Source organism: Botryllus schlosseri, chromosome 12, assembly GCF_051294905.1.
Source record: "Botryllus schlosseri isolate E-star chromosome 12, Bs_hap1, whole genome shotgun sequence".
NCBI classification, from domain to species: Eukaryota; Metazoa; Chordata; class Ascidiacea; order Stolidobranchia; family Styelidae; genus Botryllus; species Botryllus schlosseri.
In genome coordinates, this window is record NC_137247.1 from 15,865,141 (window position 1) to 15,879,893 (window position 14,753).

Consider the following 14,753-nt stretch of genomic DNA (forward strand, 5'->3'; position numbering starts at 1 on the left):
CATGCAATACCAGTTTTCAACCAAGCTGGAACATAAAACAAAGCAATGAATGCATTGATTCGTTCCAACTTTTCAATGAACTCTTCAGAATAGTCCATTTGCTCACTCCACGTGAACATTTTTTGACAGTACAGGACTTGACTCATCCATCTAGCGCTATGAGTAGCACCAGGCTTGCGAAAACGATGATCAACATATTTGTCATCCAAAATCGCCAAGGTGCTTGTTGCACATTCTCTGTAGTCATCTCTTATCAAGACTTCTTTCTGCTTTCCATCATTGGGTTTCATCAGTGGAATTATTTCTTGCTTTGCTTCATCAGCTTTCATCGCCAACCAGCTGCCTTCAATAAACTTCAGCGTTTTATAGCTTCTTGATTTATCAATATGTTTCCACTTCTTCTTGAAGGTATTAAAATCCTGTTTTCAGGGCCTGTGGTTGGCGATCCAAACAAACACTTCCAAACCTCTCGAATGACCAGTTCATAAATATGATGGCGACAGGCATTTTAGAAAACTTTCTTGTTAATCAATTCTGCAAGTAACGGAACCGCACCTTTGTTTTTACCAGTGTTTGAGGATGTTGTGTCAAACACAAGAGCTCTAACAGATTTTGTTAAATTCCAAAGTTCCAGCAGTTCAAATGATGCATCAGCCTGTGCTTTTCCTGTAGCACTTTCCGACTATGCTGCGTTCATAATGGATGACAAAAAACAGCGAGCGAGCCTCCTACAAGCTGTGGAAGATCACCGGAACAGATATGCAGATTTCTCGAAAGCAACCATTTCATCCACCTGATTTATATAATATTTTGCCAAGTTGATCTCTTTCTTTGCCTTATTTTTTCGTTTCCTGTGATGTTTATTATGTGGCTGTGAGTGGATGTTACATTTACAGTTGTATTCTTGCACATGGGGATCCAGGAAATTGACGAACAGTGCCGGGTAGGTTTGAGGGGTGTAGGATATGTGATCCAACAAAATGACTATCAGTTTTAGGTAGTTTTGAGCAGTTCTAATGCAGTGGGGGACATGGAAATGATATCCTGAACTAGCAATGCCTTATATAGTGGGGTTTTGTAGCACTCCAAACCGAAACAGCTGCATAAATCCATGTTATATGTCACTTTAACTAGGCTAGGTAAAATCGTGACACTCAGATTTTAGGGGAATCCCCTATTTTCAGCTGCTATTCTTCCAGCTCAATGTGCTCACGGATGCAGGGGACGAGTTACAAAAAAAAGTAGCCAGAATATGTTTTTAAGGTATAAGGCATGGGAATCGGACTGAAAACCTGGACTTTTTGAAAGTCGGTCAATTCTGAACAACCCTAACCAACGTTTGGACTGGGAGACGAATTGCTGTTTTGGTTCTGATTCTAGCTATATCCCACGCTAACATGATATATAAGCCCATGGCTATGACGGCAGGTCCCTATGTTGAGTAAAGGATAGTGAAATAACGATTGGCGCCCGTTTCAAGTAGAGTCATATGAGAATAAGATGAAGAGAACATAAAACTCTGCCTTCAAGTTAATACAGATAATGTACTGCAAGCGGCCGTTACGAAAAACGGCTCGGTTATGATATTAAACTGCTGTTGATGTTTAATGCTTCGTTTTATTTGACAAGTACAAAATTTCAAATCTTTGTCCGGTGTACAATGTACACTGTACATACGTACTACATGGGCCTACTGCTCGCCAATCAGTAACGGTCAGACTGCGTCCAACTAAGCATAACCAAACATCAATACACAAGTTACTATTTTAAACTAGGCAAGTGGTGATCAATTATCCTGCTGCAATGTACTATATGGCGTGTGGAACGTGTTGATAAGCTGATAAACAGCACGGCGGGTGTTCTTACAATCACACTAATGTACGTACATCGAATATCTATTTACTGTGCATACTTGTTACGCAATCACTGGCAAAGCTAATAGGCTACCTCTGACGTAATAATGAGAAATGGCATTTGAAAATAAGACGTTTGTGCTATCACGTAACTGGTATAACATCTCTTCCTCGTTCACGAATATTCAGTTCATTTCATATAGTCCTTGTACAAATAAAAATTAATCGTTCTTTCACAAAAAAATCGATTAGATATGGGAAGTAGTCGATTACGATTACGATTACTTCGGAATTTTTTCGAATGTAATCGATTGCGATTACGATTACTTGAAAATGCTGTAATCGTCGTAATCGATTACGATTACTAATCGCGATTACCCCATGTCTGGTGTGAACACGAACGTGAACCACGTGACGTCACGTGACGTCATATTACCAATTCCAACCCTACCTTTCAGTGAAGTGATAACCTATATTAATGTACACGTGCCCTGCGACGACTCCGGCCACATCATACCATGCACATCATACCACATCATGCTGAAGTACAGATTGATGTTTTCATCGTTACCTGGGGCAATCAAATTATATAATATCCCCATAAAATCATTATTGACGTGGAATTGCAAGGGAATACAAGCTTACGCCTCAGCGGTCTAGGCCAGACCTGACAATGTATTCATCGTCTAAGTATTGCTACGCTGTTATTGAGCAGAGTGTAAAACGAGTTTAGGGTTTCTATACTTGCTACCAATATTACCCCATTAACTAGCTATACAGCAGTAGCAAACACCCCAATCGCACGGAATTGGTTTTTATGATACAATTAACATATGAATTCAAGATTGACCCTGTACGCCTGCTGCATTTTGTGCATCAGACAACGATATCAATTTCATGGATTGGTTGATTAAGTATCATTCCCCGATTACCTATACATGTGGTGTAGGTCTATTTCGTTCTTGATATTGTGTGATTGCGGGTCAAGCTCACAGCAGATAGTCACTAAATATTCTCAAACGGAGAGCTGAATATTTCGAACAAAGTTTGTAAAAAACCAAGTAACTTTTTGAGATTGGCAAGGTGCATGCCTGTTTAGTGTTGAGATTTTATGCCGCCAGCGCCATGCATAGAGTGGTCCTAAGTTGAAATGCAAAGAATTTCAACCAAGGATGCTACAATGCCATGAAAATTGTCATATGAAAAAGGTTCACAGTGCAGGATCTACCAAGGTTCGTTTGCGAACGTGAACCTTTAAATTTCCGAGGTTCACACACAGAACGCGAACGTGAACCTCGTGTTCACACAATCCCTAATAGAGACTCAAAATGTAACTAACCATATAGAACAGGGTGGCAACAGCATGCGAATGGTTGTCTCATAACGACCTGCTTAGACAGCGAAATTCGCAACGCTCGCTACGACCTTTTGATATAGGCTATTACCACAGGCGCCGACTTACGAGGTGGCTGCGCCACCTCGTGACTATATTTACGGGGTGGCGGCCACCTCGCACAAAATGCTGAAACGCCCAAGTGATTTGTAACCAGTAATTAGTAATAAGGCGAATCGATGCGACCTCGTTAAATACGTTTTAGATTTCGATACGCGCATCTGGCAGGCGCGTAGCGACGGGGGTTTCGGGGGTCGAACTTCCCTATTTGAAACGCGAAACCGCGTCATTTTGAAATGATCATTCTAACTCTAACAATCAGTTGCAATCCAATAATTGTGTAATCAGTGTTCCGCGCGGCGGATTTGCGAGAAACGTGTTGTCAATTAGCGAGAACAATCTGTGATGATCTCCCGCTGAGATGGTCGCCAAATTAGGTCATTCATTCCCGTGCGCGTGGCAATCGTCGCTAGCCTGATTTATCGCGTCTCGATCTAGCTGGCTCCGCAGGCTTCAACAATCGCATCTGCAATAGGCCCAGTTCACACTATATCATCGCTTAACTGCGCAATCGAATCTGCATTGGCGGCTTCGGTCTGGTGTGTACGATATCATTGCTGGCCTGCACAGTAGTGTCTGCAATAGGCCTGGAGTGAAAGATATCATTGCATGCCTAATTGCCTATTGCCTATGGCCTAACTATCGCGTCTCGGGCCTAGCATGCTTTCGCTCCTATCTCTCGCTGGTTTCGTGACAATGCGGTCGAGTTTACGCTAATTAGTCATTGTTTTATGTCATATTGATTAAAAAGCGACATCGCGAAACTGAATAACATCGAATCGCTGCAAACAGACTTTAACGTGCGAAATTGATTCCCGCTAATACTTGAACGTAACGATCAGAAGATGTGTATCATGTCTCGAGTTCTGAAATACGACAAAGGTTTGAAATCGGTGTAATCAAGTTCGGACATTTTGATTTGCGAAAACTGTAGCCGGGACTGCGTAATATGCGCGCATATTTAATTGTTCACCAGAGATCAGTGACTCGCTAATTGACAGCACTCCCGGACTCTTTGGCAAGCTTATCATACGCCTAATATTGTCGATGCGAAGAGATTATATGATCGCCATTTGCACATGCACATGTACTTGACCCGAATTGAATTGATGCTATATTGGTAAATTTGAAAAAAATAATCCAAATCCCCTAATTTCCGACTGGCTACGCGCCTAGCGTGTGCTGAGAAGCACCATTCTATATCTCCACTGCCGACCAGGCGCCCAAATATACGTTCTGCTTTTCTGAAATCTATATTATGTGCACCCATATTCGTTTACAAAACCATTCATGAGCTAGCTAGCTTCGGGATAGGTGATCGGAGCGCGAAATTGGAGGGTGTGTTTGTGTTGGTGCGTGCCTGCAAATTGGAATTCATTTCTGCGCAGATTCGTTTCTCTAACAAGGCTTTGCCAGTGGCATTAATCGGGAAATGCAGCAATACAGCTTAGACACCGATATAATGCGAGAACAATTGACGCGACGAAAGCTACTCAAGATTGTCGCACAAAGTCATTTTTCAGTGTTTCTTTAATTATTAATCTGATACATCACATTCACAAGATTATGGGTGGCGCAAATTCTGATTTTATTCGATTCGTTTGAACAGGGAACCTTCTACATTCCGATAAACTTGATTGCTGGATGTACTCGTATCGAGAACAACATTAACGAATATTAAACTATTAGGCATTAGATAGAAAGTGGATTTCTATTGGTAAGATCGCGGCATGCGTCCGGAAGTGGAATTAATTCTAGCCAAGGGGTGGCCAACCCGCGGCCGTAGAACGATTTCGTCTGTGCGGCCGTCAAACTGTAATTCAATTAGTATGCGTTGGCGGCCGTCGACATGCAGATTGAATGTACGAATTGACCGCTGTACTCCCGAAATCCTTCGCGAACTTAAATCGTTAAAGGCACCAATGTTTTAATCATCAAACAATTGCCGCGAAGCAAGAAACCGCAAGAGACAATCACTGATTGGCTGCGCGATTTTGCGTCTGTAATCATCATTATTGTCTGCTTGAAGTATTCGACAGTTGTCGTGTGTCACTTGCAAGGCCAGTGCGTAGTGTATTTCGTTAGTCACACTGGGCATTGCGCGTGAATAACATTGATGCAACTGCAGATTCCGTCGGACGGACCGGTAGCGCAGGCCGCAGTTACACTTCAAATGATCGTACCGTTTTGAGATTCCATTTAATAACTCGACTGCATGGCTTGACATTGATGAGTGCAGTGCCGATATTGAAACCCCACACGAACGACACACGTACACCAGAGGCATGCAGTAAAGTGCGTTTTCGTGCGACGATGACGTCATCTATATGGAACAATTATGACGTCACAAGACTTCACCACCTCGTAAAAAAATAAATGTCGGCGCCTATGGCTATTACTATTCCTCACGACAGTTTGATTGCGTTTGTTGCATCCAGGGATATACAAAGTTCTATATATCCCAATTTGCATCCATGGCTTTACGAACCAACGGCGTTCCAAGTCACAATTCCTTCTCTGACTCCACTGGAGTCATCTTGATTTTATCACCCAGTCAGTCCGAGTAATTCTGCGAACCAGTCAAAATCACACTTTTCAGTCACGAATCATCGACGGGTCATTTTGTATCATCATGAACAGGTAATGTGACGTAATAGCAGATCTTCCACCGCATGGTAATGCTGCGACATTAAAGTTTGATGAGTAGTTTGAGGTTTTTGGAGCAGTTTTGGAGTGAATTTCAAGTTCCCAAGTATCAACAAAGATATGTGACAGTTAACTATTGTCGAATACTTGGAAATCGAAAATGGTTGCGCGGGCCGCACGAAATGAATGATCTCGGGCCGCGTGTTTGAGACCTCTGGCCTAGGCAAAGTAAAGAAGAGGCATGCACACTGAATGAAAAGTAATGCAGAGAATATAAGACGCAAGCGACAAAATGAGGTGGCATGCCGCGGAGGGCGAGGTCGATGTTGGGTCGTGGTCCTGAAGGCTGGCTAGTAGGCCTATTCATTTAAAAGAAATTGCTTGTATTTCGACTTGAATGCGGACATGCTCGACGACTGTCGGAAAGCCGGCGAGATGCTGTTCCACAATTGAGGTCCGGCATACTTGATAGAGCAATGCGTTTTCTTGCATTCCGTCCTGATCATGATCATATGGTAGTTGTTCTTCGTTGACGCACGTGTGCTGTACTTGTACGCTTTTGACTCCGAGGTGAAGTGGTCGTTGAAATTTGAGGGACATTGACCGCAATGGAACTGGTACATAAACTTGGCAATTTCTATCTTCCTCAGATCTTCTATGTTCAGAACACCAAATCTTTTGAGAAGCGATTTGTCAATTGCACATCCAGACCCCCGTGGATCTTTGGCAATGATACGGATGATCCGATGTTGAAGTTTTTGCAGTAGGTCAATCGTATTCTTGCAGGCAGCACCCCAACAAAGAATCCGTTTTGTAACTTTGATAGGAATATAGTGTTGAAGACTATCAACAGCACACTGACTGGCAGAGTGTAGCTAAGACGGCGAAAAAGACCACATACCTTCGATAGTTGTGGTTTGAGTGATTGTATGTGACTCTTCCAGGACATGTCCGAATCCAGTAAAACACCAAGGTATTTGGCATTTTTAGTTGGAAATTGGTTGGCCAGCGATGTGACCGGTTAGGGTATCGCGGGAGATCAAGACCAATAATTGGGATTTCGCAGCGTTAATCCGAATGCTATTTTGGGACGTCCACTCATGCACTTTGGGCATTTGATTACGGGTGACGGCGTTCAAGCTCGCAGTAGTAGGTGCGTGAGATATAGGAGGTGAGTATCGTCAGCCAATAGTGTGGTATTCATTGACGAGGTTTCAAAGATATCATTAGCATATAAAGTAAGAAGGACCTGTCCAAGAACAGAGCCTTGCGGAACACCACAGGTAACGAGGTGGGGGGAGGACAAAGTGTTGGATATCGAAACCATTTGATATCTCCCAGTCAGGTAGCTTTTCATGAGCTCTAGCTGAGGACCCCGGATCCGGAACCCATGGCGCGCCAATTTCGAGAGAAGAATACTGTGATCGACGCAGTCAAACGCTTTTTTTAGATCAAGAAAAATGCTACACCCCACACTTCGTTTCTCCAAGATGTCATATAGTACTGTTCAGCCACTGTTAGCAGGGCATGCGATGTTTGATGCTTTTTGCGGAAGCCTAATTGTTGTGAAGAAAATATAGGCATCTTGGTGAGGTACGAAGATAGGCGGGAGAGGAGCAATTTTTCGAACACAATTCCAATACACGGTAGGACAGATATAGGTCGGTAGTTGGTGACACTAGTTTTATCTCCGGCTTTGTAAACCGGGACAACTCTGGCAGTTTTCAGATAATTTGGTTAGACACCATCTTCCGTCTTTAAGGAATGCCCTTAGTTACAAGCTTTTTACTTACACTTATTGATGCGTATTCTTTCTTCCTCTTGTTCCAGAATTTCGAGCATCTTACTTAGATTTGCAAATTCATCGGGGGGGTCAACAACTTCTCCCTGGGGCGAATGTGCTCTTTCATCACCTGAGTCATCAATCTCATCCACACATCCATAATCTAAATAAATTTACGTCCATATTTGGTTTCAATCTAATGATGAACAAGAGGAATATAGCCTCATCCCTCTATTTCATCCTATATGTTGGAATTGCCAAAAAGGGTCGACAACTACGACAAAACCAAACAGGCTCATCACAAAAATGTTGAGATAGCCAAGCCAAAATCACTGAAACGGGGATTACTACCGACAAGCCTGCAGGCGATACACAAGCGTGACGTAGCACACAGTTTGGAAACCACTGGACTATATAATGGAATGCCTAGAGCCTACTAAAAATGGGATGGACTCCAGACGTAACATGTTGCATATGTCGATGTCATTGTCATTAGTCCATGCGTATTCTGCAGACCATTGTGAATGTGGATAGGAACACTCATCAGTAAGATCACTACACATCACATGAGATGGCGCAATGCTAAATAGAATTTTAATTTATAAAACGTCGATAGAAGTACCCCTTTGCTTGCCAGTAAATTTTTTTTCACTTCAGCAATAATATTCACAGTGGGATGTTTACACATTCAGAAATGAAAAATAACTGAATACCACATCAAGTAGATATATTGGTTTAAGATAGAATCGGAGGAGTTTCAATTGTTGAATAGAATTATCACATATCGCTCTATAAGATTATAGCCAAGGTTTTATGCTCAAGGCTACCATAGTTAAAATGATGAATTTTCCCAGTAAATGAGCTAAGGGTTGTAATGACTTGTAATTTCTTGTCGACCCGACTTGCCGCGAGTCATTTTCTCGAGTCAATTTGTGTATTGACTTGACTTGTAGGCCTACTATTGTCGGACCAAGTCTTATGACCCAACAAAATATACATAAATTATTTACGTCTCGTACATCGGGACCGATAACTGCAAAATAGGCCCAGATAACGTCTTTTAACTGTTTTCTTTGTTTAGAGTGTGAAAATGAGTATATTATTATTCGAGGCTTTCATTCAAGTGTTTCACAAAAGTGAGTTGAACCTGACTTGAAATCGATACTGAACAGTAAACTATAACTTTGACTCGGAGTCGAGACTTAACACTATAAAACGGACTCTTCTCGTTTCTCCATGACTTGGACTCCGACTTGACCCGATGGTGAATTGAAAATGACTGGACAAATTCACCTGTGACTTGGCTACAACCCTGAATGAGATTGAGATTATAAAGCAAAGGTTAGGTGAACAAAATTCACCGGTTTTCTTCCTTATCATTATCTATTTAAATCAAGTGGCTGCTCTTGTGCACAACCAGACAATGAAATATGGCCAAACGTTGAGAATATAATGTGCAGCATTGTATGAAGACCAAATACAAAAAATAATCTGGGACATTTGCTGGTAACATCACAAAAATAAAATGAAAAAATACCTACTCGACTTGTATTAGGAGTTTTATCATGCAGACTACCGTAGTCGGAACGATGTCTTTTTCACTAAGTGTGATCTTCCAGAATTAAACAAGATTACAATAGCAGAGACCTAAAGAATCCAATTGCTCAATATTTATCTGTTGAATACTTTACCATCATTAAGTATTGCCAATACTAATCAAGATGTTGCTCTTATCCATGACCCCAGCACTGAAACACACTCAAATGTTGTAAAAAATCTGTGTACAACAGCGAAGGAAGACATAATACAAAAAAAAAACTCTTGAGTTTTTGTTGGTAACATAAGTACAATAAAATAAGAAAGCAACTTTATTTTCGTTGGAATCATAGCGTATGATGAAGGAATATGTTGTCTGGTATTTACCAAATTGACAATCATGTTCTTCTAATCTCCAACAGGGATGATCTTCAATCTGCCAGATAGTCGGGCGGTAGCGGCGCTCTTTGCTCATCATCAATTTGAATAAGTGTGAGAAGGTGTTAGGGTTCGGAACTAATAGGTGAGCAATACGGACATTCCCCTTAATTATATTGGAATCCATCAAATCTGGCTCAGGCCCGAATGAGGATTTTCCATAGCTCAAAATGTAGTGAAATAGAGCTCCCAAAGAGAAAGTGTCTGATTTCAATGATATGTAAGCATTTCCAAAACTTTCAGAAGGGCGGTATCCAACAGTACCAAACCTATATTCACAAAAAACCATTGAACGTTTCGACTTGATTTCATGGCTTATACCAAAATCGGCAATTTTTACACGTTGCAGGTCGAGTGTGAGCAAAATGTTTGCAGGTTTCAAGTCTTTGTGGATAATACATTTATCGTGAATGTATTTCATGCCTCCAATAATTTGAGTGCAGTATCTCAAACTCAGTTGCAAGTTGTAAGACGTGTTTGTTAAATATTGATTCAAATCATCTTTACAACATAACTCCAAGACTAGAAATCTCTCATTGAATTTGCTGTCGACGATGCCAGATTGGATGAGTGATACCACGTGCGCATGCGTTCCAAGTTTTTCGAGAATCTTCACTTCCTTGTTACTCTGATCAATTTCTTGCGGGAATTTAATTGCGCATTGGCGATTACTCAGTGCATGACTTAATATTTCTCCTTGGTACACATTTTTGCACTTGCTCAAGCATCTCTGTGGAAACATCACAATAGAATCGGAGATTTTCTTTATTTCTGCAAAATTTAAATTTACACAATCATAAATAAGCCAATCCTTTTTTTTTAGCTATTTTGATGAAACCAATAACTTCTATATTCATTTAGGTAGGCCTATTACTTCCTTGGCATATAAATACTTAGGAACCGTCTCACTGCAAGCTGTGACAAATGATGAAACGATATTTTTATAAGTCTTCCTGATCACGATGAAACAATGAACGCAGGCTTATTAATACCAAAAATAAATGAGCAACCAAATCAAAATACTACATAATTCTGAAACATACTTTGAAAGCATATTTTACAATTTCTTAAAAAATGTACCTGTTTCATCGGATCCATCGATAGAGTCACTGTCAGTGCTAGAGGATTCGTCGGTCTCCCATGATTGATCTGAAAGAGAACCTACAACTGTGTTCACACTGCGATCGTAAGTAGTAGGATGGGATTCGTTTGTTACCGTCCAATCAGAGAGCGCCACGTCATCCTAATTGCCACGCCCATTTTCATGCCCTAAGGGTACACTCATCTGCTACGTCATCTGTGCCACATCATCAAGCGCCACGCTTATAGTGCCACATCATCCATCCATTGCTATGTCATCGCTGCATTGATTGCCGCATCTTGATACTTTTCTCAGATATTGTATTATGTGTATTTAGGACTAATATCATCCGTCCATATTTTTTAAACTTTATTTTATGTGTACAAGTTACGGTTTCTGCAGTTTCCACATTTTACGACTTATGATTGCCGCGTCAAATCTTACCTTGGCTAGAATCGACAGATTTTCTATTATGTGTATTTAGGACTATGTATTTAAATTCCTATTCAGATTATACATAAATGCGAAAACTATGATGTCTATGCAAGGCTATATTCTCCGGATAATATTATTAATATCAAAATTCTACACATCATCACTAATTACTTAATATAAAATGCGATTTTGAGCGCTGCGACTTGATAATATGAATCCCTACTCTTCTGATGCATGATTTTTTGTGATAAGGACCTAGGTAACATTCAGAGTCTGCAACGATTGTTTGGATATACATTATAGCAATACCCCACTAAACTATAGGCGGTTATATTACTCTATTGGTCAGAGATAACTCATCCGTCCATATTTTTAAACTTGATTTTATGTATACAAGTTACGGTCTCTGCAGCCTCCACATTTTACGACTTATTTTCATTAGACGCAGGCAAGCGATTCTCCAGTTCGTAGCTACGGAAACAAATCACTCGCATGTGCGCGTTCCGAATAGTCTTGTAGAATTTTCTAAAGTCGTAACAGCTTAGCAGCATATACGCGAATCCCAAGGCGAAAATAATCGAACGAACTATAGCCGCAGGCGTGCGATTCGCAGGGCTTTAATTATATAAACACTTTCGATACCTGTACGCGAACCCCAGCGTTAAAACGATTAGGTCTAATTAGCACGTTCTGAAGCCGTAAATTTAGTCAACATCATTGAGATAGCCATGATTTAAAGATGGTAATCGAGTGTGACAATAGCACTCGTCAAGGTTAGACAAACATAACCTTAAACTACTCTCTACTTCACAAAATATAAAGTTATAAAAGTAAGCAGATTTCTATGAAAACCCGTTATCGTTACGTAAAAGTGGGGTTAGTCTACGAACGTAACCACTTACTTACTTTGAAATCTCTACTTGTATTCGAGCGGAATTGCGACCGATGCATTAATGACTTTAATACTCTATATTTTAAATTATCATCGCAAAGTGCACGAATTTCCATGTTGATCAAATACCACGAACTTTGCTTGCTTTCAGAGTAGAGCTTTGTAAAGTAGATCTTTTTGGTGTTGGACTCAAGTTCCAATGAACAAGTGTTCACGTAGCTTCGAGGTCTGAATGAGTCTTTTAAAGTAGATAAAAACGACAAAAAGTAACCGAAAGAATTTACGAAGTTTGGATGCGCCATATTTAGGTTTTTAAAAATTATTCATACCCATGATTCGAAATATTGTTAACTAACTTATGTTTTCGACATAAGATAAGCGTGAAGTGTACAAATTTCGATGTTGCGCAAATACCACAAACTTTGGTTGCTTTCAGAGCCGGCAACTAAATGCAAGACAGACTTTACGCAAAAAGTTGATATTCTGAACATTTTATCAAGTTAATAGTTTAAAAACTTATACTTGAGCACTACGAAATGTACAAGTACTTTACCTTTACACGACGTTTTTTGTAAAATGAATACTAATTTTATTAAGAAAACTATGGGAATGAGGTATTAGAAAATACCAATTCGAGAGGTTCTCTACTAGATAGTGCATAGCTTTCTCCATCGCCTATACCTGATGCTGTTGGATAAGTTTATGAAACTGACACCTCTCATCCAGAGCAATGAAAAAAGTACATTCCAACATTTTATTATCACTAAATTTCTACTAAAGTACAGGAAGTGCAGATCTCCAACAAGTGAAAAAGTACGTATTAAAGGTATAGTTTGCCAGATAACTGAAAATAATAAATAAAATTAAAAAATTAAAAAGCGCGAAATATTACATTTTATCCCGGAACGCAACAAGAAAAATCGTATGAGTTTTGTAAAGTAAATAGAAAACTATGCCTGATAACTGAAAATATTAAAAAATAAAATTAAAAAGCGTGAAAATTACATTTTATCCCGGAACGCAACACGAAAAATCGTATGACTTTTTTAAAGTAGAAAGAAAACTACACTATTCCGATGCACTAAAAACTTTTACACTCCGGATTTTGTATAGTATATAATAATTTTACATTGCGGGGTATTCAGTAAACTTTAATCCAGTGATCCTCCGTCTATTTTCAATCACGCTCCTCTTATTAGTATAGGTTTCGAACCACACATCCAGTACGTTTTATGGGGATTAATATTTTTAGACTCAAATACATTTCCAATGTACCAAAGTCTTACAGTACAGATTTTGTAGAGTAGTTAGAAAACTACCTTTTGAGTCGATAGCGAAGTACTTGTTCATTTTACAGAACTCAAGTATTGGTTTGGCCTTGGTAGCAATATACTCAATCAAGTGATTATCTATTTACAGCGCACTAAAAATTTACTGATACAAAAATGTTAAAATGTACTTTTTCAATGCCCTCGATGAGCAGCGCCAGTTTCAACTATATCCTATCATGCATTTTCGCGCTGCAGAATGACTTATCGCAACGAAAAATAGCAAAAATACATCGAGAATCTGCAAACTCTCACTGCGAAATATTTGACTTTTGCGAATTATCCTTCAAAGTGAGCTTACATATTGGATATTATCAAAACCCTCTCCATATCGAAATAATTGTACATTTGGAGTACTCAAGTATAGGTTTCGCCTGCTTGCGCTATATTTAATCAAGTGATTATCTATTTAGACTTCATCTACTTCTATTTATATTTCAGAGTTTTCAGTTCTCAGACAAATAATACATTCAATACTTACTTTTTTACTCGCTCGGAAATCAGCACTTCATGTACTTCAGAAGAAATTTACTGGTAATAGAATGTTGAACTGTACTTTTCCATTGGCCTTAATGAGCGGGCCCAGTTTCATCTATATTGTACAATGCATTTTCACACTTCAGAATGACTTATCGCAATGAAAAATAGCACAAATACATCGAGAATTCTCGAACCATCACTATACGATAATTGAGTTTTACAAATTACCCGTCAAAGTGAACCTACATGTTGGGTATTATCCAAAACCTCGTAGAATTTTGCTCCGAGCGACAAATCCTTTGAATTAAGGTGGAAGTACCTATTTCCGACTAAGTAAAACGTCAGTATTCTAGGTCTATTTCTGCTCAATTCTGAAACTATAACTGATTTGAAGCAGTACAATATCATAAACACTTGAGAGTATTTGTTGCATGTAGGCAAAAAACGTACTTGAGTACTCGGAAGAAGTCAATACTTACTTGTTTAGCCGCTCGGACGTCGTCACTTCTTGTACTTTAATAGAAATTTACTGCTGATAAATGAGTAATCGACTTTACTCGATATTCGCGTACTATGAAACTGAAGAATGAATAGACGCGTTTTCAAACTATAGAATGATATAGTCTCTACAAAATGTTTTTGATATCAAGATAACTTTTCACATGAATGGTCACGTATCCTAATATTCAAATAACCCAACACAGAGCTCGTACTTACAGGAATATCGTAGTTCTTGTAACAAAGTTGTATGTGCATAATATATGTTTAAGGTAAGTCCTACAATTCATGATTTCGTCCGATGAATAGACGCGTTTTCAAACTATAGAA

General features: G+C 39.5%; 3 protein-coding genes across 4 annotated transcripts in view; 1 reads left to right on the top strand and 2 right to left on the bottom strand.

Moving 5' to 3' along the window:
* The window catches only part of LOC145451723 (sperm motility kinase Y-like), a 43,784-nt gene extending 32,892 nt beyond the window's left edge, over positions 1–10,892 (bottom strand). The window contains exons 1-3 of the mRNA XM_080329969.1: positions 10,790–10,892; positions 9,659–10,480; positions 7,746–7,898 (exon numbers count right to left, since the gene is read on the bottom strand). Coding sequence (XP_080186095.1) covers positions 7,746–7,898; positions 9,659–10,451 — 946 coding nt within the window. The 5' untranslated portion in view covers positions 10,452–10,480; positions 10,790–10,892. The remainder of the gene's footprint in view (positions 1–7,745; positions 7,899–9,658; positions 10,481–10,789) is intronic.
* The window catches only part of LOC145451713 (uncharacterized), a 312,192-nt gene that overhangs the window by 146,051 nt on the left and 151,388 nt on the right, over positions 1–14,753 (bottom strand). The gene's annotated exons all lie outside the window — the stretch shown is intronic.
* The window catches only part of LOC145451721 (uncharacterized), a 118,572-nt gene that overhangs the window by 78,841 nt on the left and 24,978 nt on the right, over positions 1–14,753 (top strand). The window lies entirely within an intron of this gene.